This window comes from Magnolia sinica, chromosome 12 (genome assembly GCF_029962835.1).
Source record: "Magnolia sinica isolate HGM2019 chromosome 12, MsV1, whole genome shotgun sequence".
Classification (NCBI taxonomy): Eukaryota; Viridiplantae; Streptophyta; class Magnoliopsida; order Magnoliales; family Magnoliaceae; genus Magnolia; species Magnolia sinica.
The window spans coordinates 75169807-75196931 of record NC_080584.1 but is presented as its reverse complement, the minus strand read 5'-3'; the positions used below and the strand labels follow the sequence as shown (position 1 = coordinate 75196931).

The 27125-nt window shown below is 36.8% G+C and overlaps 2 protein-coding genes, 1 long non-coding RNA gene and 1 pseudogene across 5 annotated transcripts in view; 2 read left to right on the top strand and 2 right to left on the bottom strand.

The window, feature by feature from the left end:
- The window catches only part of LOC131221754 (uncharacterized), a 43485-nt gene extending 40097 nt beyond the window's left edge, over positions 1 to 3388 (top strand). Inside the window, exon 4 of the long non-coding RNA XR_009159581.1 lies at positions 3289 to 3388. This is a non-coding gene — a long non-coding RNA (uncharacterized LOC131221754). The remainder of the gene's footprint in view (positions 1 to 3288) is intronic.
- The window catches only part of LOC131221746 (receptor-like serine/threonine-protein kinase SD1-8), a 79043-nt gene extending 52161 nt beyond the window's left edge, over positions 1 to 26882 (bottom strand). The window contains exons 1-7 of one of the 3 annotated variants that reach the window (XM_058217057.1): positions 25360 to 26867; positions 24914 to 25045; positions 24623 to 24834; positions 23503 to 23713; positions 22768 to 23005; positions 22495 to 22645; positions 21917 to 22380 (exon numbers count right to left, since the gene is read on the bottom strand). In XM_058217057.1, coding sequence (XP_058073040.1) covers positions 22069 to 22380; positions 22495 to 22645; positions 22768 to 23005; positions 23503 to 23713; positions 24623 to 24834; positions 24914 to 25045; positions 25360 to 26641 — 2538 coding nt within the window. In that variant the 5' untranslated portion in view covers positions 26642 to 26867 and the 3' untranslated portion in view covers positions 21917 to 22068. Of the gene's footprint in view, positions 1 to 21916; positions 22381 to 22494; positions 22646 to 22766; positions 23006 to 23502; positions 23714 to 24622; positions 24835 to 24913; positions 25046 to 25359 lie in introns of those variants that run through there. The other 2 variants (XM_058217059.1, XM_058217058.1) reach the window with 2 other exon arrangements.
- Positions 4499 to 5805, top strand: LOC131221752 (protein SIEVE ELEMENT OCCLUSION A-like). The gene is made up of 2 exons (XM_058217062.1): positions 4499 to 4760; positions 4956 to 5805. Exons 1-2 carry the CDS (start codon positions 4635 to 4637, stop codon positions 5184 to 5186), a joined length of 357 nt encoding a protein of 118 aa, XP_058073045.1. The 5' UTR covers positions 4499 to 4634; the 3' UTR covers positions 5187 to 5805.
- LOC131221748 (G-type lectin S-receptor-like serine/threonine-protein kinase At1g11330) lies at positions 16490 to 20191 on the bottom strand (annotated as a pseudogene).
- Positions 26883 to 27125: the final 243 nt, after the last annotated feature.

Below are 27125 nucleotides of genomic sequence, written 5' to 3'. Positions count from 1 at the left end.
ATGGCACGAGCTTACAAAAGAGGTTGATTTTCTCTCTGCCGAATAGATTCTCTATTTCTACTAAACAACACAACTTTTAATGTATGGAATTTCTTTGAGCCCCACCGTGTGTTAGATCCGCAGCATCCATCAATTTTTTCAGATTACTCTAGAGCATGAGCCCAAAAATGAGGCAAATTCAAAGCTCAATTGAACCATGCCACTGAAAGCAGTGGGGATTGGACAAACTACAGTTTCAAAATTCAAAGCTCAATTGAACCACACCACTAAAAGCAGTGGGGATTGGACAAACTACGGTTTCCAAAGGCCAACCGTGACGTTTATTTGCCATCTAACCTATTTATAAGCTCACACAAACCTAGATGGAGGGAAAATACTAATATCATCTACATCGGACCTTCTATGGCACCATGAAGTTTTTAAATTAGGCATCAATTTCTATTGTTTCTTTTCCGGTGATGTGGACCTATAATAATTTGAAATTGGATCATATCCTATAATGATTTGAAAAAAAAATGAATTGCCGGTGTGGACCTAAAAATTACATCATGGTGGGGCTATGTAAATTTCACTAAGTCAAGAAATTTTGTTTCTTGTTATAACAGCACATTCCGAGGAGAAATAAACAGGGAGTGTTGGCATATGGAACTTCTGTGGAGCCCATTATGATGTATGTGTTAGATCCACACTGTCCATCCATTTTTCCAGATCATTGTGGGGCATGAGACAAAAAATGAGGCAAATTTTAGCCTCAAGTGGCCAAACTAAAAGAAATAGTGGGAATTGGATGCATACTATTAAAAACTTTTTTGGACCACAAAAGGCTCTGGTGAAGATGATATTTGTGTTTGCCTTTCATTGTAGTCCTTGTGACCTTATGAAAAGGTTAGATGGAAAATAAACCTTATGATGGACCTTAGGAAGGTTTCATCCGTGGTTGTTCAATCCTGGTTGCTTTCTATGATGTGATTCATTTGAGCTTTGGATGTGCTTCATTTTGTGTGCATCCTCTAAAGTGATCTAAGAAAATTGATGGATGGTGTGGATCTATAACATAAGTAATGGCGGGGCGAGAGAAGCTCCACACGTAAAAAATTTGTGGTGTAGTGCGCAATCTATTAGAGAGAGAGAGAGAGAGAGAGAGAGAGAGAGAGAGAGAGAGAATTGGTCCATTTAGGGAGCTATTGTCATCGGCAATGGCATGGCCCAATGAGAAAGGACAGCATTGAATTTCCCATTGCATTCATCACTCTCAACTAGAAGAGCTTGTTGACTTTACTTAGAGGGTAATTTTGTTATTTTTAAAAATACAGATTTTAAATAGTGTTAAAGGCTAATGTCATTAGACACCCGGTGTTGGGATTACTATCAGTGCAAAGCATAAGCTTTTTAATTTAAATATTTTAAAATCGGTACTTATAGGTGGATGGCACTAAAGGAGTTTCTTATAGCAGCATCCACACTTATTATTTCGAGTACCGACCATGATCGCATGTGACGTGTTCTAAGTAACTAAGCCTCCTATAGCGTGCTGAGTAAAATGTGACCCACCTGATGTAACTTATCCATGCCTTCTATTTGTTTTCTCAACTTATTTTAGAGATGAGCCCAAAATTAAAGCATATCCAACACTCAGGTGCACGGCATTATAAAAAACAGTAGGGAAGATGATGTCGATGTTGAAACCTTCCCGGAGCCCACCGTGATATTTATTTTCCTTGGTAGGGTCACGCAGACAGAGATGAAGGAAAGCGCAGCGAGTGTTGGATGTGCTTCAATCATGGATTTGTACAAAATTGAGTTTGAAAAATGAATGGATGGCGTGGGTTTGTTCAGGACGCTAGCGTCCGGTCAGATATATTCAAGTAGTGGGTCCCTCTTTGCTATGATTACTGACCAAAAATTGCACTCCCGTCAGATCCATGGTGCTTTTGGTGCTGAATGCCGATCATTGGCAAAATTTCTATTAATCGCCCCTGGGCAGGCCATTGATTTTGTTGCTACGACCTTACAAACCATATATCCATTGGCATGAGCCTTCCCTTCTGCACATCCACCTATTGAAACGTTGGAATCACTGTGAAAATCTGCATGGATGTTAGATACTTGGGATGGGTAATTCAGGTGAGCCCTAAAAATTTAGACTAGGATGGCAAGGTGAGATAGTGATTCTGCACTGTCCATCTAGTTTTGGTCCTCTCTATAGTTGGTCAGCTTGTTTAAAAATCTGACCACACAAACAATCCTAGTCATCAGGACATCGTGTTGAGTGCTGATCATAAGCACTTTTTAGTGATATGCATTGACAAATGTGATTGATGCTAATGTCTGTTGTGATTTTTTTTAGAATAAAAAATAAATTTTAAAAATAAAAGTTATTTTTAGAAAGTAATAAATATATTAATTATTTAAACTTTCCATAAATAGTGTGTATAGCCAGTCGGTAAGAGAAGGGGTTTTTGCTTATGCAACTAGGGTTCAAATCTCCTCGAGGACGGTGCGAAGTACCATCCGGGCACGCGCCTACGTGGCGTGGGCTGTAGGGATGCTTTTTCGCGCTTTATTAGGCACACTTAGCACGTCGCAAGGAGCAATAAGAGCCTTAGTCTTTTTGGCACACGGTTCAATTTTTTGGACCATGGTACCCTGATGTTTTATTACCTTGTTTGCTAATTGAGAGTAATTGTAACATGATTGTACATGTGGCACCTATGCCATGTGTCGCTTATGTGGATACAGTTTTTCCTGTTGGAATAACTGCTCCTGTCTGAATGGGTACAGAAATAACTGCCATATGACATAGAGTCATATCCTTTCATGGAAAGACAATAATTTGCTGTGAATGGGTATGGATTTCTTGAAGAGGCTCTTAAGCACCTCTTCAAGAAGAAATCCATCGCCCTTCAGTTGATATAAATCCTGGATACTATAATCCAGAAGTATAGACACTCTTAATCATTGATATTATATCATCTTCTGTGCAATTACTCTCGATCTAATCTTTTGCTAAATATTTTCTAAACGTCTTAAGGTATATAAGTGTCAAAACTAGAGATCTGTTCAACACTTAAATGTGCAAATTTTCGTGTTGAAAAACGGATTGAGAGTTCATTGTATCCTGAAGACAATTTGTATATTTCCTTCGTTTGCACTTACTGGAATTTCCAGAAAAAGGGCACCAAATCTGTTTTGAGAAATCAACTATTCAAGTCGAGCCTTGAACCCGATAGATCTGATCGTTTTCTTCTATCCTCCGTTGTGTATTGAATTTTCTAACAATGTCTACAGGTAAGAAAAAAAACATGGAAGGTATTTAGGTAATCATACGCCTCTTGGAAATGAAACACAGCGACAACGTGAAAATTCTCAAGGAATTGATTCACTCCGAGTATGTGTATCTTCACTATGGCGGCAGCGAGAAAAGGGTTTGCACTAAACACCAATGCAAAGTTTCTTACTTTTTCTCCTCTGTGTTTGATTAAAAACATCAATGTTTTAGAAGACTATCAAGCATAAAAAAAAATAAAAATAAATAAAACATGGTTTCTAATTTTTAATTTTTATTTTTTAATTTTTATTTTTTTAATGGTGAAACATTATTTGCAACTATTTCTAGAAATGTTACAACTCAGTCGTGGTGCTAGGTAACAAAAACGACCCGTTAAATCACAACCATTGTTCTCATAACAGTTGTCATTATCTTCTAAATTGTAGCTGTTGCAATATAGCCGAGGCATTTCGTAAGAGTATGATGGGGTTGCCTTATAGAGTGTATATTTCCATTTTTCACTAAAAACATCAGTTTCTTAGGAGTTTGAACACCCGGTCAAGGGTTCGAGTATCCATAGGTGGTGAAATCCCACTGCGGTGTGAGTGTGTGGGGGTGTTTGTGTGTGTAAAGAAAAAAGAAAAAAAAAAAAAGCCATAAGCTTCTTTGTAACTCTCTCTCTCTCTCTCTTTTTTTTTTTCCAAATATGGGCACTATCAACATTTCTAAAAAGAACTTGTTTCTTTCACTTGAAAGAGTTTTTCATCAAGCAAGTAGGAGGAATAGTTTCAGTTAATATTAGTGAAAGGGACATTTTTTTCAAAAAAATAAAAATAAAATGATATTAATACGAAATTAATCTCTAACAATGCTATTTAATACTGTTTGGTTTAGAATACCCTTGAACAATATCAGATTATGAATTAGTAATCATATTCATAAAAATTCTATTTCATTGAATCAGACGTGTCTGTACTGGTACCTCCACAGTTGTTGTCTTTGTTCTGGAATGCAGGTTAACGTGGAAGAACAACTAAAAAAGAAGATGGTGATACTATTCATTTCGGATCTCGACATCTCCCATGTGGAGTGTGAGGTTCTGACTGAAATCTATAAACGTCCATCGGATAGGCAATATGAAATGGTCTGGCTACCAGTCATAGATGGGTTGGCCGAGTTGCCTGTTGAGAAAGAAAAGCAGTTCAAAGATTTGGTATCATCAATGCCGTGGTAGTCGGTGCATCACCCATCCGCGCTAAATCCTGCAGTCATTAGGTTCATCAAAGAAGTGTGGAATTTCGAGAAGAAACCGCTGTTGGTAAGTTTAGATGGCCGAGGGAATCTGGTGTGTCGCAATGCACTTCACATGAGGTGGATATGGGGCAGCCTGGCCTTCCCTTTCACTGATTCTAAGGAGGAAGACCTTTGGAAAGAGCAGACTTGGACGGTCGAGTTCTTAGTGGAACAGATCGATACTGAGATACTTCAATGGGTATGACTAGTTTCTCCTATTTCATGTCATTCGAATCGATCCATTTGGTTTCACCACCTGATGCACTTATATATATATATATATATATATATATATATATATATATATATATATATATATATATATATATATATACACACATAAAATCAATAATGGCTTGATGTATTGATCAAATGTTAATACTTTCTCTGATAGGCGAGGGATGGAGAGTACATTTGCTTCTATGGAGGAGAAGACAAGGATTGGATTAAGCAATTCATAGATGCAATGAAAAGTGTGAAAACTGAATCTCAAAAGCGCATAAAGATGGTATATGTGGGAAAGAGAAACTCCAAGGAATTCCAATTGAAGGAGACCATCGCTGAAATTAAGAAGGTGGACCAAAGCGGTACTTGTTTTGACGTAAAGAAGATACGGTTCTTCTAGAACCGCCTAGAGAGCATGTGGCATTCTATGATGCAATATGGCCGGACGATTGAAAACGACAATAGAATGCAAGAGGTTATGACGATGCTTACGTATGATGATAGTGATCATGGGTGGGCATGGATAAGCAAAGGATCAACGGAGATGGTGAAGTATCATGGGAAGACTATTCTCGAGTGCTTGAACACGATCGGCACATGGAAGCAAAAAATTATTCAGGAAGGATTCATTTCGGCGCTCAAAAAAGAAATTCCTCAATACATTACTACTACCAAGCATTGCGTGAGCCTTCAACTCCCTTGGACAATTGGGAAAATTACAAAGAAGGTGGACTGTGCTGAGTGCAAACACCCCATGGAGAAATACATTCTCTACCGCTGCTGTACCGACTAAAGTAATAACATGCTACGACCGATTATGGTATGTGTGTCCTTAATAAATGTGTGTGAAGAATATTTGGTCTTTCAATAAGATAGTGGGACTGGTTCCATGGCTTGAGAACTAGTCTTCACGACATTCTAGTGTCAATATAAGACAGTGTACTATCATATCCATTGAATATTATTAATATTAATATGTATGTTATTGGAGTGAAATAATTAAGCTGAGTTATGAAGTACATTGCTTCCAGAGTTACTAATTTCAATGATGAATCTGTATGGGAAATGAATGAACGGAAGATGATGTAGAACGTTGACCGTTTGGTTGCCCATGTTCCTTTGAATCTAACAAATTAAGGGTTAACCTGATTGTTGACGTAGACATGATTCATGGCATGGTTGAGACTAAGAATTGCACCTCCTTATTCTTATATGCATCTTATTTAGAGGTAGAAATGTACGGAAATCATCAGCTGGTTTTGTAAGGGTTCCACGTTCCACATTGTTGGAATATAAGTTCTACAAAACTAATGTCAGCTCTAACCCACTAGCTATGTCGATGAGACGAGGCTGATCTCAGTCATAGATCATATTGAACATAAGTTCCACTGGACAGTTTAACATACCTTTGGGTGTAGTGTCACATTAAAACTTACATACATATATGGGTTAGTTGAAAAGTGAATCTGCAAGTCGTCCATGAAAATTAAAGATTATACATTAGGATATTAATAAGTGAGAGTTGTGATCCGTGGATCTCGGTACCCTATGATATGCCAAGTGCAGAGCTGCGATGTAGTAATAACTCGGTAAGACTAAGGTCATACCCACAGGGACATGCTATTGTGCGATTTCTAAAATACATTATAACTAAAAGTAGAATCTAAATTAACCACTAAAATCTAATTTAACAAGTAATTGTGAAGGAAACTATGAGAGATAAAACACTAGAGCACCAAGGATACACTCATAGCTTCCTTAATGTAATTTACTTGATTCAATCGGATCACACAATTGGAATCAAAGTCTTATCATATCTGGGTCGATAATGAGCAGTTAAATCATTATTCATACGTTTCAAAACTTATTTGAACTTTCATTAAATTGGTTCCCTCATAAAGCATTAAAAATTTAATTATAATAGATTCAAAGTATTTATCGTGCCTGGATTCAACAATAGATCAATGGAATCTACAGATCAATTCGTTATAAAATAGGTAAGAAAATATTCAGTCTTCGTAAGCATCCAATGTACCCGAAGTCGAAAATGAAGCAAAATAAACTATAATTACTTCTTCATTCAAACCAAATATCTATGAATTGTTCAATATGAAAATCAATTAACTTAAATCAAAGTAAACTAAACATTAAGAAAAACTACAAGCTTCACCTCTTAGTTCTAGGTAAGAGATTAATCAACCATAAACATGATTGAACTAAATATCAAATAGAAAAACATAAGTGCTAATTAAAATCGAAAGATTGAAGAGGAGGGATGGCTCCTTAAAACTCCACAACTCCTTGCTCTACTCCTTCTACCCTAATTTAGGAAAATATAAAATACTCATTTATATAGCTTTGATTCGCACTGACTTCAAACCAACCTTGAATTTATGTAGCTTTCACATCTTCGATGGATCGAACTCCCATCGAATGATCTAGATGAAAACAGGAAACTGATCAGCAATGAACATTTAAATTCGTAAATTTTCTTGATTACATCGAACCTTCTTTAATGGGATCAAACTTTTCTTCAATAACATTGAACTTACTTCGATGGCATCGAGGAGTGTATGAATATGTCCAACAAAAAAAAGGAATTTCATGATTTTTAAAATGAGATCGGTGATAGCTTCGATGGCATCGAATGATCGATTTTTTGCTTCTCCGATTTTCTGCACATTGAATCCTCAGTTTTCTTCCTTCTTCGCTTAGTTTCATTAGATCTTTGACTCTTCAATCCTTCAATACTGACCTCCATAGATCCAATCTTCCACTTGGTTATTCTTTAAGCATTAAATCACCGCTTCAAACATCCTTTTCCCATTGTCTCTCAAAATCACCTCGTAAGAGAACGCAAATAATTTAATCAATTAAGTACATCCATGTTCATAAAACCAAAGCATAACAAGGAAAAATATATACAATATTTCATATTCAACACACCCCCAAACTAGCATTTTACTAGTCTCGAGCAAAACATGCGGAAATGAATCTTCCAAAAAACCAAATTTCAAACCTTTCTCAGAAAACGACATTATATGCAATCCTATATATATGAGTAAAATTTAAAGATATAAGAATGAAACATCGATAATTCAGAACTTAACATCAGTAGTAAACATTTAAACTAAGTTCTCTTTCATCGATTAATTAGTAGAATGCATGTTAACATTAAGTTCCTAGTATGCTTTGTGAAATCCAATTTATAATCCATAAAAGTTAACCTTCTCTATCTAACATTAACCATAATCATTACTTCAAAGAGGACAGATTAACACAAGTTAGTGATTCTGAACGTATCTCAGTTTTACTTTTTTTTTTAGCTTTTCAATTCTATATCAATGGCTTTTACAACATTTCATTCTTCTTTTCCTTCTTTTTCAATGATTTCTCATTGAAACACATACCATAAGTAACTATTTTCAATTTCACTAGTTTTTAGCTGGTCATTTTCTTCTTCTTTTTATACTTCAGGTAGATATGGATCTCTACACTTAATTCCTAACACTTTGAAGTAATCATTAAGATAAAATTAGGAGTTCAAGTCAACTTCACAGAATATAAGTTAAGTATGAATTGTGAATTAGACTAAATTGATGTTTAAACTTTATATGAATCAATTCATTTGAAGAACTTATTCAAAAATCTACTAATTAACTAGACTCTAGACTTTCAAACTTTAGAGTCAGATTAATATCTAGCGCAAATACCAACACTAAAAGTAATATCAAGTCTACTTGCAGTTAGATAAAGTAAACTACAAATCATACTGCGATATAATTTAGGATCCACATTTTTACCTGTAGAGTCTTTTGAGAGCCTTAAAGTTGTACTCATAGGAGTATCAAAATTTTTTTCATTTTCAAATCCGAACTTTTTAATTAAGTTCAAAGCATATTTGGTTTGAGAAATAAATATACCATCAGGTTGTTGTTTTACTTGCAACCCTAGGAAATCATTCAATTCCCCAATCATGCTTATTTCGAACTTAGATTTCATTAAATCTGCAAACAGTATAAAACCATTGAATCCTATGCAATTCCATAATCATTTAACATTCTATTCATCCATACAAGCTGAGTACATGCATTTCTAGTTGCGATGTATTCAACCTCAGCAGTTGAAAGAGATACAGAACTTTGCTTCTTACTAAACCAAGAAATTGAACAATTTTTGATATAGAACAACCACCACTGGTTGATTTCCTATCATCGATATTTTCAGCCCAATCAGCATCAGTGTACCCTGCCAATTGAACACTAATATCATATGGATACCAGAGACCCAATTTCGTTGAACTTGCGACATATCGCATAATTCGCTTAACAACAACTAGATGAGTACACCAATTGTTCTCAAACAGCTACACTTACTCTACTCTCAATAATCACAATCCACATGATATTGGCGTTCACTAATAATCAAGGTTTTCCCATATTCACCTTAAAACCTATACAGTTGTGTTTTCAAATGAGTTATCACAATCAAAACCCCACGATGAAATTTTCTGGCTGATCTCAATCAAAACTAATATAAATATTTTCTGAATATTTCAAAAACCAAAAGCAAATAATCAAATAGTTCTTATCTTCTTCTGAAGATGCTATTTTATGTAACTCGTATAACTGCTTTTTTTGATGTATAGATGCTCAATGTCCAATAAACATAAAAAAGTGGTTATAGGTTCTAAACAGATTTTAAATTAACTTAAACCTTGGGCCAATTATTTGAATTCCTTAGATCTTACAAAGTAGAGTAAAAACTCCCTTTAAAAAATCAAATTTACAAAACAAAGATCAAGGAATTAAAAAAATAAATAAGCTATTAAAGGATCTAAAATTACTGGACTATAGTTTGATAATGACGCGGGCCTTTCTCTCAAAGTGGAGGCTTTTTCTGGTCTTTTTAAATGATTTAAAATGACATAAGACCTCCATTAATAGGCTAAAAAGTGGTTCATTCGACTGGTCTAAGGTCTCCTTCAACTGGTCTAAGAATCAACAAAATTTCAAAATTTTCGGCACGATCGGATAAAACTAATTTTCGACTGGTCGAGGGAGCATAAAATAGGTTGTTAGAGTTCTAGTTGAACTCTCCACAACTGGTCGAGGGAGCATAAAATAGGTTGTTAGAGTTCTAGTTGAACTCTCTACAACTGGTCGAGAGAGTACCCATGATTGGTCGAGTAAGGTGCTTGACTGGTTGAGGAACTACCAGAAAAACTTCAAATTTGAGTTTGAATCTTAGAATGGTTGAAGCATTTATTGGACTGGTCAAACCAGAGCCTGGACTAGTCGAACTTATGCTGGGACTAGTCAAATTTAAGCCTAATCAAAGTATAAAAGCCCGTGTATGATTAACATATGAAAGGATTTAAGTCTAGGGTCTTTCCAGGGTTAGTTATACCTGAATTTATTAGACATTGGAATTACTAATCGAATCTTCAGTAGCTTGTAGTAGATCTTCTATTTAAAGTGTAGTTGAAATAGTAGCTTGATCTTCAACTTGAAGTAGAAGTAGATCTCAAACTTATAGTACTATCTTAATGTCTTGCACTTTCAAATTTCATATGATGATGATCTTGAAGTGAACTTTCCATCTTGCTTCACTTGAAGGTGAACTTTGCATCACATGAATAAGTCACACTCTAAATTATTTTGTCTCATCGAAATTTGACAACAAATGGTGCTTTATATATCACAACACTTAAAAATTCATGTTTATGTTGAACTCCATAAATTCTAATTTGATATTTAAAGAATACTTTTAGTTTTTAATGGTTTATTGTGACTCTAATTCTAGTGCAATAAATATATCTAAAAATCCAATTCAGCATTCACGTACTAAGCACATTGACATTAGATATCATTATATTCGTGAATTAGTGGAAGAAAAGATAATCTCTTTGGATTACATTCTGACCGAGACTCAACTTACTGACATTTTTACTAAACCGCTCGACAAAAGCAGGTTTAATACATTAAAATTTGATCTTGGTATGTGCAATTCAAATTGATTATTCATGTATTTCTGTATTATAGCATATATACTTGTTAATTTATTTGTTTAAAATTTAAAATTATATGAAAAATGCATATTTTAGTCGGTACACGACCGGTTGAGGACTTACTCGACCAGTCGTGGCACGACCAGTCGAGGATGTCCCACGACCAGTCGTGTAGCGCGCTAGATCTTTTAAAATATTTGGAAAAACTCCTTCTTCATTTCAACTTTTCTCTTCAACGAATCGACGCCCGACCGGTCGTACCCACCTTCCTAGATCTTCAAGGTTAGTGTGTCATTTGTGTTTTTCTTATAGATTCTAGTCAATATTACTTCATTTTCACTCCTGGAGTAATTTATTTTTTGATTTATTAAGGTTTTAGAGTTTTCTTTTGAAAAATCTGTTCTAGCCAAACCCCACTCTACATCTTTTATGATCTCTTGATTCTTTATACTCTTAATTTCAAATAGATGCTAGAGGAAAAAAGAAAACTTCTCGTAGTCCATCTTCCTCTAGATCTACTCCTATCACACGGTGCCATATTCAGTCACCTAAAGATGATCCCTCATATATGCGGGATTTACGATTGCGCAATGTCATTATTGAACGTCCTTTTGATCTTGACCACATTGCTCTTTTTGGTATCCTTCCACTTCTCCAAGCTATAGGTTGGGCTAACATCCTACATTGGGGTGGACCTGCATACCAGTCTATTGCGCAAGCTATGTTTGCTTGTATCTCTAAATTTTTTACTGAGAATTTAACGTTTAAAATTGATGCTAGAGAAGGTCCATTTGAAATTGACCGCCATCTGATTTCGGGTCTAATGGACATGCCTGTTAATGACGAGGGTATTCTTATTCATATTCTAGTTGAGAAACCCTGAGAATCAGAAAAATACTTGCTCACTAAAGCATTATGCAATATGGATATGCAATGGACTCATAAGAGGAATGCGCTCCCCTCAAAGTACTTGTTACCCAGATATAAGGTTCTCCACAGAATCTTTATTTCAAATCTGTATCCACATTCTTGTAATAAAACAGAATTGACTTCTTTTATGGTTCAATTTTTGCATTCTGTCATCTCTGGTACTAAAGTTTGTCTTCCTTTAATATGTCATTCCATCATTCAGTTTCGTCTACATCAAGGACACAGTGATATTCTATTTGCTTATCTTATGACTGTGTTAGCTATTCACATGCAAGTTGCTATGCCTTTTGGAGAGGCTCCTATTCCTCATCTTATTTTTAACAACTCTAATATAAATAAGATGAAATTGGAATTGGCTCCTAGCCAAGTAGATGTGGGTGGTGGTGGAGCTACGACTGTAAATGAAGACAAAGCTGGTGATCTTCCTCCTGATGATATAAATATAGATGACATTTTTGATGAACTTGAATCAGACTTTACTAATGATCCTGACTATGAGCCATCTGATTTTGATGCTCATCTTCGTGCACTTGAGAAGAAGGTAGAGAACATGAATGTTGCCCATGATTTACAATTTAAATATATGCGTAAGTATCTTAGGTGCTTAAACAAGGGCCTTCATCAACTTGATCCTACCATACCTGCTCCTTCTTCAGGATCTGATTAGGTGTTTTTGTTCTTTGGTCTATAATAACTATTAGACTATTTTAGTTTCTTTCAGTGTGCTAGACTTACTTTGAATTATACTGGTTTATGATATGTGCACTTTGAATTTGCTTATATATCTTTCATATCTTGCCTAGTTAACTCCTTTATTACTCTCTTGTTCATTTTCCTCTTCCATATCTTAATTACTTCCTTTGTCTTATTGTGACAAAAAAGGGGAGAATATTTTATTATGTTTGCTTATGGATATGGATGGATTATGGATAGTAGCATTTTTTTTGGATATATGTGTGCTACTCAAGGGGAGTAAGTAAGGAGGTGTTTTACCTACTTCATGATGATTTGTGCTAGCTGATGATAACTGGTGCATGATTCTTTAACCAGGCTGTAACTGGTGCATGATTCCTTATTGAGCATGTAATGCTACTCTTATTCTTATTGGAGTGTGTTTTGCACAAATTTAACAAAGGGGGAGATTGTAAGTGCAATGGTTATCTATTCCCTTGATTGTTAAATTTTGTTGTGCCAAAACCTCAATCTGTGTCTTGTGTAGTATGTTGATATGTGTGTGTGTGTGTGTGTGTGTGTTCAAGGCACTACGTCACAATGCTTTAAGACAAGTATAATGATCTACTTTAAGAAATGCAAGAACAAGTACATTGTTCTCTTTATTAAAGCTTCAGAGTGTTAAAGCTACGAGATCTTGTTCAAGACTTAAGGTGAAATACTTCTCAAGAACTACAAGTTCAAGGTTTCAAAGATTTCAAGTTCAAGTTTCATCATGTGTCAAGATCTCAAGTCTAATGAACTTCATAGATCATCCATCATCTGAAGAAATGAAAGTTCAATGTCCATACTTCACATTCAAGGAATGAATGACCTTAGATTGACCTTATGGTAGGTCATTTTGTATACATAATTCAAATTGAATCATTTTATAAGTGTTTGGTCTGTTCTTAGACTAGTCCTAGACTCTGTTCGACTAGTCCTAGAACTAGCTCGACCAGTCTAAGAAATTTGAAGACCAGTCCTAAGTTGTTGCAAATTTTCAAAATTTTTTAGTTTGGCCATGACCAGTCCTGAAGTCTGCTCGACCGGTCGTGTGAACAATGCTCGATTCTTTCACAACTAGTCTTGCAGCTACGACTCAAACTCTAGCGAATAAATTAGGCTCTGCATAACCAATCGTGGAGGCCTCACGACCGGTCGTGAAGTGCCTACGACCAGTCGTGGAACGGTTTTCATTAATCGCGCCCAAATTTTAAAAATTTGTTGGTTCTAGGACTAGTCGTAGAGACCTCTGGACCAGTCGTAGACGTGATTTCTGTAACTATAAATAAAGCACGAATTTCAGAGTTTTATATAGACTTAAAGTAAAATCAAGGCATCACTTTGAGAGATAAGTTAGTGTTCTTTTTAAGCTACATTGTGCATATTTAATATTCTCTTTTGTTAGCTTTTGATATTTGATTTTGTTTCTGCTTTCCAATCTGATTTGAAAGAGGAATTGTGATATTCCACTTCTTGGAATCAAAATCAAATAGAGCTAGCCCAACTTGATTTAATTTAAAATCAATTAGAACTTAGAACCATTTCCAAGTGAGTATTGAACATTGAACTTCTATATTCGAACTTCTACTCTGATTTGGTTCTTCCGGGCTATAATAAAAGGAGATATCCAAGTATTTTACATTTTTATAAATCTTGTATGTTTTTTGTTTCTTTTGAGATTGAGCTAGAAAAATCTCATTGTGTTAGTTATTTAAGGAGAGCCAGAAAACTCAGAAAGTGGGGTTTTTGAATTGTGTAAGCCCATTTGAAAGACACAATTGTGAGGGTTTTAGGTGAACCTGAGAAACCTATTTTCATAGTGAACACTAATATCCCTACTTGATTAGATTTTAGGACCATCACATTCACTTCATAGGAATGTTACAAATCAGAAAAGATACCCACCCAAGGTGAGGATCACCCTTCAAGCTTTTCCTACATCATAATAGTTAGCTTAGTTTAATTAGTTTGTTGATTTCTTAATATAGTGCAACATGAAAATAATGATTAATGTTAGTTCCATTTGAGTAATCTTTTATAAATGCAACATGTTTAGAATTAAATTCAAGAAATTTAACATGCTATGATCTCTAGTATTTCTAATCTGATTTAAGATGCACACTTTATATGTGTGAATGTTAGTAACATTGTACGTGACTTGTTTTACCATTTGCGATTACTTTATGGCATATTTAGAGGTCCTCAAATTAGTGGTCATTTGTGTAAAAAAATTAAATGAAATTATGGTGGACTTACCATCTTACGGACCATTTATTGCCTAAGTGCCTTTTGTTAATTACCTTTGCGGCTTGTATTAGACATGCCCACCTCTAATTGTAAATGAGAAATTTGTTTAGTGTAGAACTTATTTTGACCTTGTTGTTACCTAATCATCAATAAAGTTTGAACAGCTAGTATTAGAGTATTTTTCACGCTATTAAAGAAATCTTTAAGTGAGAGAATGTTGAGGTGGTGGCATTGTAAAAGTGAAATGCTTCTACACATTTTATACGTAGAAACCTCTCTCTCTCTCTCTCTCTCTCTCTCTCTCTAAGGCCCAGTTGAAATAGGCTTTGGTTAGTATCATCATCTGAGGTATTTTTTAGTAAGAGATTTCTTATATAGGAAAAAAAATAAAAGAGAGAGATAAGCTTTTTATATATATATATATATATATATATATATATATATATATATATATATATATATATATATATATATATATATATATATATATATATATATATATGTTCATCCCTGCGTCACATAACAAATAGAAACATAAGAAGGCCCCAAAGAACATCAGGGAAGCTTCAAGCAGGGCATCCCTAATGTAGAGCAGGTCACGAGGACTTTCATGTCCAACATGGACCAGAGAAGGCCTGATAGAAGGCAGAAGTCATCAAGATCATTAGAACCTTAAAACAGGCATATCTCGCAAACTGGAATGAGTTACTTGACATACCATATATGATTTTGGGTAGGACGAGCTACTTTAACCAATAGCCAGGTTGCCCACGCCGAATTTGCGAGATTCCATCAGATCGACAGTCGAATTTCATGTTTATTTCCATTTTTAATATTTGTAGTAAGTTTCGGTTTTATTATAACTCTTCATCCATTGGGCTCTAGGAGTTGTATCCAACATGAAAGGTGCTAATAAAAATTAGGAGAATAACGTGGTTAAGCCATATAGGACCCTTACCATAAATAGTAAATTTACTATTTATAGTAAGTTACAAATTTAAGGGAGTTTTACATGTAGTTTAATTATGAAATTTCTTCAAGGCTTGGTATCCCTATTTAAAGGGTTGTAAATTTATTTTTATTATTTATCAATAAAATTACAAATTTTATTGAATTTATTTATATTTATCTTGCTTTTTCCATGTGGATTTGAGAAGTATCTATGAGGAGTCCAAAGAAGCTCCGTGGATTTGTAGTAGTTATCCTTGGGGAAGATGGTGATCGATCTCATCACGTTCATCCCTACATCAATCCCCATCCAAACTGTTATCTGTGTTGTGGGCTTCTTGAGTTCTAGATCAACTTCATTTTCGTCAGTATTGTGAGGAACTCATACACTCGCATCTTCTTACTTCTTAAAAGATCGATTTCAGTATTGCTGGGTTTCATTGGCTGGCAATGGAAGAAGAACAGTCAGGAGTGTCAAGATCAAGGTTGAAATGGTGTACCAGGAGCAAGAATGTATTTGATACCATATGCTATATGGGCCACCATAAGAAACTTGCTCTGAAGGGATGATGGTTCCCATCCATGTTTGTTGATGAATTTAGAACAATGAATAGAAAATTTCCAATGACTTGCATTCAACTCTAGAATTCAAAGAAACAATAGCTTATTTATGGTAGTTTAGAGAATAAATCCCACAATCTTACCCATACTACACATTGTCTCATATTGGAGGCTACAACATAATCATTTGATCTGACTCATGTAAAATGGTAAGAATTATTCGAACCTCAACCAACTAGAAGTTCCGTTGATTGTAAAAAGATGCATACTCTGTTCTGAAGTGGGAATGTCTATCTAGCTTCTACCACAGAAATAGTTAAATCATTATTGGAACAATTCTCTGTTTTGATTTTAGATGAATTCTCCTCAACCCCCCTTCTTCCTAGAAAGAATGCAGGTCGTATCGGATTAGCCAACGTTGCCATTTCGTTACTAAGCATAGAAACAATATCGGACATGGTGGGTCTATCCCTCGCACTTTCCTGCACACATAAGAGTCCCATTTGGATGAATCTCAAAATGTCTCAGCCGGTAGATGTTGTATCACCTAACGTTGGGTCCATCAACTCCGAGACCCTACCATCCTTCCACAATTCCCATGCCTGAAACAATTACATCTTTCTTGGTTGTAAAGTCATTGTCGGATTCCAAAACAAAACAAAAACACGGTGTTTTGAAACATGAAACCAAGATGGTAGATTTGTTCTGGTTACTCACATATCCTAGAAGGTTTAGAGACCCATAAGAATAATAAAAGCTGGTGTTCTTCTTGTCATTGACAATCTCTAGAAGTAAGACTCCAAAGCAAAAGACGTCAGATTTCTCTGAGAAAAGGCCCTCCATTGCATACTCAGGAGACATATAACCACTGGAATTCCACCATTCAACAAAATTTCAATTGAAGTTAGACAATCTGTTAGGCATGTTTATGGGTATATAGATGTGTATGTGGTTTGGTGTAGACTGGTACTTGTGAATGAATTTACTTACCAAGTTCCAACAACCCTATTTGTATTTGCCTCTGATTCATTTCACCCGAAAATTCTCGCCATGCCAAAGTCTGATATCTTGGGGTTCATCTCACCATCCAAGAGAATGTTACTGGCTTTAAGATCTCTGTGAATAACTCTTAATCTGGAGTACTTGTGAAGATAGAGAAGCCCTTGAGCAATTCCATCAATGATGTGGATGCGTTTTCCCCAATCTAAAAGCTTTCCTTGGGTTGGATCTGCATCAATTTTAGACTCAAATATATAAACAGGATGGTATTTTAGTGCACGTAGTAGAGAATATCCTACCAACATAAAGGAAATGAATTTAGATGAAGTTGAAGGACAAGACTTCCAGATAGTCCATTTCTTTAGTGTTGTCCCATCCACCATACACATGGTATATAAGCGTATTGGGCTGGATCAATGTAATCATAATGTGCATTGTAGATGCAGCAAATGCCAAAAATCACACTAGCAGAGTTTGGTTAAAAGAAATTGGTTCCGATCAGTGTGAATTAGACGACCAAAATCTGATTACTAAGATCATCCGATCAGTATGAATTTCGAGTCATGATCCATATGGAATGGGGCGAAGATTTGGATGGTTTGTGGCATTTATGTCACCTGTACAGTGGATGAGAGACCGCAAATTGAGAGATGATGACAAACTATCACCATAGTATTGCGTGGAGCTGGAAAGTGTTAAAGAGCAAAAAACCAAAGAGGAAGAAATCCAGGCTTCTGTTGGGCATGTACTCGTAGAGCAGTATCTTTTCTTCTCCTTCAATGCAGCAACCCAAAAGCCTAACAAGATTCATGTGTTGGAGTTTGGCAATAAGTATAATCTCATTTTTGAAGTTTATGTTAAGATAGAGGTTTAAAAGTTTGAATCAGCTAAGATGAATTATTTTTCTTATCTTTTCAAATGACAGTTGTAGATCAATTGCTTGATTAGGATTTTGCTTCTTTCTTGGAATTACTTTAATAGTGAGTATGAGTTAAAAACTTAATAGGAAATACGAATACTATTTTAAACGGTATCTGTGAAATATGGTTTCCTTGAATTTCAATCTCTTTCTTACTCTCTTTAGATGATTTTCAAGTGTATAGTCAGCCATCTGGGCTATTCAATTTCCACACTGAGTTCTGTTCCTTGAGATTCACCAACACATGCTCATGATCTCAGCCTGTAGTAGTTTCCCAATTGGGTTCGTTGGGGTTTCTTTTGTTTATTCAGCAAAAGGAGTTTCTGCTTGGTAACATAACCATCTGCCAGTTGCAGTTGTGAGTTCCCTTGGAGACTGGATGAAAAAAAAAAAAGAAAAAGAAGAAGAAGAAAAAAAAAACAAAGAGCCTAACATAAATCATACTGTGTTGCATTTTCTTGATAATTAAAATCCTATTTTTTTTTTCAAATCCATATACAGAGAAACAAGTTCATTTCTTATTATATAAATTAAACTAGTTATCAATGAAATTAATGGTTACCTTATAAACAGGGCCAAAACCACCCTGCCCAAGCTTATTTGTTGGAGAGAAGTTATCCATAGCAGCTACTACAGTTGCAAAACTGAATAACGGCAATTCCAGACCCTTCGTCCTGCCTTTGCTGAGCATATTTTCATTTACTGATTCCCAGTCATCTGACCCTTTATTTCGTAACTCATGCAATGATACTTCTTGGCTTCTTTCCTGCTTCCCTGGTTGTCAGCAAAAGGCTCACTTCACTTCATGAATCAAAATGTCCATTGCCCAGTTCAAGGTTAAGAGAATTTTTACCTTTAGGCATGAGCTTTCGCCTACAGAAATAACACGTAAGGGAGCCCAATAAAACGATGGACATAGTGATTGTTACTGCAATGATTACTTGCTGCCTCTTCTTCTTTCCTGTGCCCGAACTTTTATTAATTAGTAGAAAACAGAACGCACATTTGAAAGCCTTTGCAGCTCACAGCACATGCATAACATACATATAGAATCAGTCTGACTGAGATAGAGTTGAGTTTCCTACTTCTACCGCCATAAGAAAACAAACAAAAGATAACCGAAATTGGGAAAAATAAAATGAAGACAAATCATTAAAATTTACCATTTCTAGTGCCTTGTTGTCAAGAGTCAGTAGGTGGATCGACTTGTTGTCGAGAGTCAGTAGGTGTATTAAGCTCTGAAGCAGCAAGACGAACATAAAGATCAGGGACTTTGCCAGAGATGTTGCTGGAGATCTTACGAAGATTCATCAACTCTCCATCCCAAAAGGAACATCCGGTTCTGTTGTCATGAGCAGAAGCATAAGCAATACAAGAGCAGCTTCTCCTGCACTCAACTTCGCAGCATTCTAGGCTGAGACTTGAATTCTTTAGAACTCAAGGGTTACCAGAAAACATCATGCCACTCAATGGCAAGAACCCATCTTGATTCCCACACTTCAGTTCTATTCGCCTCACGCACCCCTTTGATTTATCACCTGCATCCCAATCTCCTCGAGAGTAAGGATCAAACCTGTGCAAGCACTTGCAGAAAGAGAGCACCGTCCCTTCGCAAATACCGTAAGCCCCACAAGGAGCATAAACCTCATATGCCACTCTTGGTTGAGACCAGGACGAATTCCAAGATTGGCTCTTCTCCATCCATGTCAATTGCTTGATTTGCCCAGACACGATCATCACCAATATTGAAATTATAGTATTATCATAAAGTGAATAAATAAAATATGTCCCATTCTCATTCGATATGTAGCTGTAATTGAAGATATTATTTCTTCCCATTTCAGGAATCAGGCTGAAACTCTTCCCATTCCAAGTTCCACTAGTCCAATATTTGTTTCGTTCTTTCCGTATAAGAAACTGAGGCGCCAATCCATCGGAATCCATTCCCAAAGTGAAGTGCCCAGGAGCAGGGTCATCTTAACTTGTCCATGAAGCAAGGAACCATTTTCGCCCACTCTTTATATTCACTCCCAGTTTCATGCCAGGGAGATATGTATCGGTAGGATAATCAAAGCTTTGCCATATGACCCGGCCTTCGTCATTTGTCGAATTCCCTTACATCAGCATGAAGTTTCCAGTATCCAAGAGCCAAGCACTTGTGTAACTGCTAGAAGAATCAGATGTCACCATGAAGTTGACTACAATCTCATCCAAGATCATCAGATTTCCATTGTTGGTGTTGATTGCAAGGACACCAGATAAATGCGAGACTGGGTTTTTCCTATTGGCAACCCATACAACCATTTGTTTCGTGACTTTCTTGTACCATATTCCCACATAACGATTCTTTGACTTGCTGGGGCTGAAGAAGGCCAGCTCAAAAACCTCAAAAGCAGAAATCAAGGTCTTCCCGTCAGGAAGTGGTTGGTCTGGTGTGATGGTATCCGCCGTGTGGGAAAATTGAATGTAGAGGCAGTAGAATGTGAAGAAACTGAGAAGAATAAACAGTTTGCCAGATTTGCTTTCCATCATCGAATGAGTAATCTTGCAATTCGCCGTCAATGGAAGGTGATTGAATGGCGCCTATGACTGATGAGTTAAGGAAATAATACTGAAAACTTATGACCACTTCTATAGCCAGTCAGGAAGATGGACAAAATACTTGGCTACTTGAATTGACTGATCCAACCCAGAAGCGAGTTGGGGCTGAATGGGCACAACTCACCTAAGTCACTTAAAATGGTCTTCTTGGAATGGACAAAAGTCTAACAATCGTATTACTATATTCTAACTGGTGCATTTTTCTCCACCGGGTCATGCATCATGGGGTCACTAAATAGGAGCCCAAGAATGATTTTTATATTGTTTTTTCTGCAACTTCTTCTGAATAATTTCTCACATGCGCCTAACTTTGACAATGAAATTGGAAATTGCAACGAGGAGAGGATTGCTGATTCTACATGCAGTACAGGGGCTTGTTTTGTTAATATTGTAAGTACTCTTTATGTAATGGAAACAGAGGCGTGGATGATTACGAACACTCAGCTTGTGGGCCCCACCGAGCGATGTCAGGAGGCAGATGAACTCCCAGTTTAACAAATGGTGTCAGAGCCATTACGGGTCAAGTATGATGGGGCCACCAGATAGAAGCTTAAGCCTAACGATTGGCTCCGATGGAAGAGAGAGATGAGGAGCATGTAACATGAGTAAATGAGGATTTTTATATACTATGTATTACAAAATTACCCTCTGAAATCTTAATGGGCTCAGTGGGGCTGACGTGCTTTTGTAAATGGTCCAAACCTGCCTGAGAAGCAGGCCTTAATTTTAAGGCTGAACCCGTCCTGCAGGCCACATACTCCATCCCAAGCCTCATTGAGGCAGGCTGGCCCGAAAGCTCAACCAAACTGTTATCTGTGCTGTGGGCTTCTTGAGTTCTAGATCAGCCTCATTTTTGTCAGTCTAAGAGTATTGTGAGGAACTCATACACTTGCATCTTCTTACATCTTAAAAGATATGTTTCAGCATTGCTGGGTTTTGTCGGCTGGCAATGGAGGGAGAACAGTTACGAGTGTCAAGATCAAGGTTGAAGTGGTGTACCAGGAGCCAGAATGTGTCGGATACCATATGCTATATGGGCCATCATAAGAAACTTGATCTGTAAGGGATGATGGTTCCCATCCATGTTTGTTCATGAATTTAGAACAATGAATAGAAAATTTCCAATGACTCGCATTCAACTCTAGAATTCAAAGAAATAATAGCTTATTTATGGGAGTTTAGAGAATAAATCCCACAATCTTACCCATAATACTCATTGTCTCATATGGGAGGATACAACATAATCATTTAATCTGACTGACATAAAATGGTAAGAATTATTTGAACTTCAACCAACTAAACTTCCGTTGATTGGAAAAAGAGGCATACTCTGTTCTGAAGTGTGAATGTCTATCTAGCTTCTATCACAGAAATAGTTACATCATTATTGGAACAATTCTCTGTTCTGATTTTAGATGAATTTCCCTCAAGCCCCCTTCTTCCTAGAAAGAATGCAGGTCGTTTCGGATTAGCCAACATTGCCATTTCATTACTAAGCATAGAAACAACGCCGGACATGGTGGGTCTATCCCTCGCACTTTCCTGCACACATAAGAGTCCCATTTGGATGAATCTCGAAATGTCGCAGCCAGTAGATGTTGTATCACCTAACGTTGGGTCCATCAACTCCGAGACCCTACCATCCTTCCACAATTCCCATGCCTGAAACAATTACATCTTTCTTGGTTGTAAGTCATTGTCGGATTCCAAAACGAAACAAAAACAAGGTGTTTTGAAACATGAAACCAAGATGGTAGATTTGTTCTGGTTACTCACATATCCGAGAAGGTTTAGAGACATATCAGAATGATAAAAGCTTGTGTTCTTCTTGCCACTGACAATCTCTAGAAGTAAGACTCCAAAGCTAAAGACATCAGATTTCTCTGAGAAAAGGCCCTCCATTGCATACTCGGGAGACATATAACCACTGGAATTCCACCATTCAACAAAATTTCAATTGAAGTTAGACAATCAGTTGGGCATGTTTATGGGTATACAGAAGCGTATGTGGTTAGGTGTAGATTGGTACTTGTGAATGAATTTACTTACTAAGTTCCAACAATCCTATTTGTATTTGCCTCTGATTCATTTCGCCCGAAAATTCTCGCCATGCCAAAGTCTGATATCTTGGGGCTCATCTCACCATCCAAGAGGATGTTACTGGCTTTAAGATCTCTGTGAATAACTCTCAATCTGGAGTACTTGTGAAGATAGAGAAGCCCTTGAGCAATTCCATCAATGATGTGGATGCGTTTTCCCCAATCTAAAAGCTTTCCTTGGGTTGGATCTGCATCATTTTCAGACTCAAATATATTAACAAGAAGGTATTTTAGAGCACATGGTAGAGAATATTCTACCAACATAAAGGACATGAATGTAGATGAAGTTGACGGACAGGACTTCGAGATAGTCCATTTCTCAAGTAGTGTTGTCCTATCCACCAGACATGTGGTATTTGAATTTATTGAGCTAGATCATTGTAATCATAATGTAGGTTGTGGATGAAGCAAATCCGAAAAATAACTCCAGTAGAATTCGGTTAAAAGAAATTGGTTCCTGAACAGTGCGAATTAGTGGACCAAAATCTGATGACTAAGATCATCTGATCAGTATGAATTTTAATTTGAGTCATGATCCTTGTGGAATGGGGTGAAGATTTGGATGGTTTGAGAAGAGTGCATGTATGGCACATGTACAGTGGATGAGAGACCGCAAATTGAGAAATGATGCCAAACTATCACCATAGTATTGCATGGAGTTGGAGAGTGTTAAAGAGAAACAAACCAAAGAGGAGGAAGTCCAGGCTTTTGTTGGGCATGTATTCGTAGAGCAGTATCTTTTCTTCTCCTTCAATGCAGCAACCCAAAAGCCTAACAAGATTCATGTGTTGGAGTTTGGCAATAAGTAAAATCTCATTTTTGAACTCTTCTAGACCTTGTCCAGAACTTCTTGAAAGCCTTTTCACAGCGATTTCTTGTCCCTCGGACAACCTACCCTGAAGATTGTCATTTTCCGTCAGCATCTTCTATTCAATATCAATACACTAAGTGGTGTATACTTCGTGTGTTGGTGTTTGGCAATAAATATAGTCCTGTTAAAGCAGAGTTATTTTGCCGATGGACAACATACGTTGTGACAGACATGGAAATTTGGCAACTAAGTATGTTATTTATTGTAAGATAAGAGGTTTTGTTACCTCTACACTTACTTTTAGAGAGTGAATCATCTAAGATGAATTATTTTTCTTGTCCTTTCAATTGATAGTTGTAGTTCGAGAGCATGATTAGGATTTGCTTCTTCTTAGAAATATTTTCCTAGTGAATCTGTTAAAAGCTTGATAGGAAGATAATAGTATTTGAAAAGGTACTGGTGAAAACAAAATTACATGATCATTAGTAATTATTTGGAGGTGGCATGAATAAGAGTGATGTTTTCTCTATTGGCTTTATTTTCCTTTCTTTCTCATGATTTTCCAAGTCATGGGATATATTTCTGAAATATGGTTTCTGTGAATTTCAATCTCTCTCTCTCTCTCTCTCTCTCTCTCTCTAGATGATTTTCAAGTTTATGGTCATCTTGGAAATTCAATTTCCTGACTGCGTTCTGTTCCTTGAGATTCACCAACATACACTCATGATTCCAGTGCGTAGTAGTTTACCAATAGGGTTTGTTGGGATTTCTTTTTATTTTCTCTGCACAAAAAGAGTTTCTGCATGGTTCCAGAGCCATTTCCAGTTGGGGTAGTGGCTAAAACCAAAAAGAAAAGGAAAAAAAGAAAAAAAAGTCTAACAGGAACCATGTGTTGGATTTTCTCAATAATTAAAAGCGTTGTTCAAATCCCCTGCGGAAATACATGTCATTTCTTATTATCTAAATTGGACTAGTGTCAATGAAATAAGGTTACCTTATAAACAGGGCCAAAACCACCCTGCCCAAGCTTATTTGTTGGAGAGAAGTTATCTGTGGCAGCTACTATACTTGCAAAACTGTATAGCGGCAACTCCAGACCCTTCCTTCCACCTTCTCTGAGCCTATTTGCATTCATGAGTTCCCTGTCATCTGACCCATCATCTCCTAACTCACGCAATAATACTTCTTGGCTTGTTTCCCGTTTCCCTGGTTGGTAGCAAAACAGTTGCTTCACTTGATGAATCAAAATGTCAATTGCATAGTTCATGACTAAGAGAATTTTTACCTTTATGCATTAGCTTTCGCATACAGAAACAACACATAAAGGAGCCCAGTAGAAGTATGGACAGAGAGATTGTTAGTGCACTGATTACTTGTTTCCTCTTCTTCTTTCCTCGGTCTGAACTTGTATTGTTTTCTGTATTTGAACATGTATTGATTAGTACAAAAAAGAATGTATGGTTGAAAATCATTGCGGTTCACAGCACAAGCATAATATATATATATATATATATATATATATATATATATATATATATATATATATATATATATATATATACAGAATCATTCAGACTGAGATAAAGTTGCAGTTTCCTACTTTTACAGGCATAAGAAAACAAACAAATACACAATTAAAAATGATAAGCGGAAACAGGAAAAAGAAAATGATGTTGAAACGATAAAATCTACCGATACGAATGACTTGTTGCCAAGAGTTAGTAGGCATACCAAACTCTGAAGCAGAGAGATGAACATAAAGATCAGGGACATTGCTGGAGGTATCACGAATATTCAACAACTCTCCATCCAACAAGGAACATCCGGTTCTGTTGTCATGAGCAGAAGCATAAGCAATACAAGAGCAGTTTCTCCTGCATTCAAATTCGCAATCTTCTAGGCTGAGACTTGAATTCTTTAGAACTCGAGGGTTACCAGAAAACATCATGCCACTCAACCGCAAGAACCCATCTTGATTCCCACACTTCAGTTCTATTCGCCTCACGCACCCCTTTGATTTATCACCTGCATCCCATTCTCCTCGAGAGTAAGGCTCAAACCCGTGCAAGCACTTGCACAAGGACGTACTATCATCACAGATACCATAAGCCCCACAAGCAGCATAAACATCACATGCCACTCTTGGTTGAGACCAAAACAAATTCCAAGATTGGCTGTTCTCCTGCCATATCAATTGCTTGAGTTGCCCAGACACGTCCATCACCATTATTGAAATTATAGTTTTATCATAAAGTGAATAAATAAAATATGCCCCATCCTCATTCGATATGTAGCTGTAATTGAAGATAGTACTTCTTATCATTCCAGAAATAAGGCTGAAAACCTCTCCATTCCAAGTGCCACTACTCCAGTAGTTTTGCCGTTTTCTCTGTATAAAAAATTGAGGCAATCCATTGGAATCTATTACAAAAGTGTAGTCCCCAGGAGCAGGGTCATCTTCACTTATCCATGAAGCAAAGAACCAGTTTCGCCCACTCGTTCTATTCACTCCCAGTTTCATGCCAGCGAGATATGTATGGGTAGGATAATCAAAGCTTTGCCATATGACCCGGCCTTCATCATTCGTCGAATTCCCTTCTATCAGGATGAGGTTTCCGGAATCCAAGAGCCGAGCACTTGTTTGATTGGTAGCAGAATCAGATGTCACCATGAAGTTGCCTCCAATCTCATCCAAGATCATCAGATTCCCATTGTTGCTGTTGATTGTAAGGACACCAGATGAATGCAAGACTGGGTTTTTCCTATTGGCAACCCATACAACCGTTTGGTTCGTGACTTTCTTGTACCATATTCCCACGTAACGATTCTTCGACTTGCCGGGGCTGAAGAAGCCCAGCTCGAAAACCTCACCAGCAGAAATCAAGGTCTTCCCGTCAGGGAGCGGTTGGTCTTGTGTGATGGTATCCGTCGCATGGGAAAATCGAATGCAGAGGCAGTAGAATATGGAGAAACTCAGAACAATAAACAGTTTGCCGGAGTTGCTTTCCATCATGGAATGAGTAAGAAGCTTGCAATTCGCCAGCAATGGAAGGTGATTGAATGGCGCCTATGGCCGATGAGTTAAGGAAACAAACTCTACTAGGCCTGATTACCCAAACATACAGCCAAATGTTCAGTGGTGAATACTGAAAGATTATGACCACTTCACTTGTATAGCCAGTCTGGAAGATGGTCAAAATACTCGGCTACTTGAATTGACTCGTCCAACCCAGATCCGAGTTGGGGCTGAATGGCACCACTCACCTGAGAATAGTCCTTGGTATGGTAATTGCAGCCTTTCCGTCGGTGGCCTACAAATGAATGGTTAGGAAAAGATTTGAAGTGATAAGTCTACAAATGAATGGTTAGAAAAACATTTGAAATGAGAAGTCAAAGGACGTATACTGGTCAAGAAAAGATCTAAAGTGAAAAGTCAGAGGTCGGAAACTACACGGCAATGGACGCGGATTAGCTACTGACAGGTAGAGGAGCGAGAT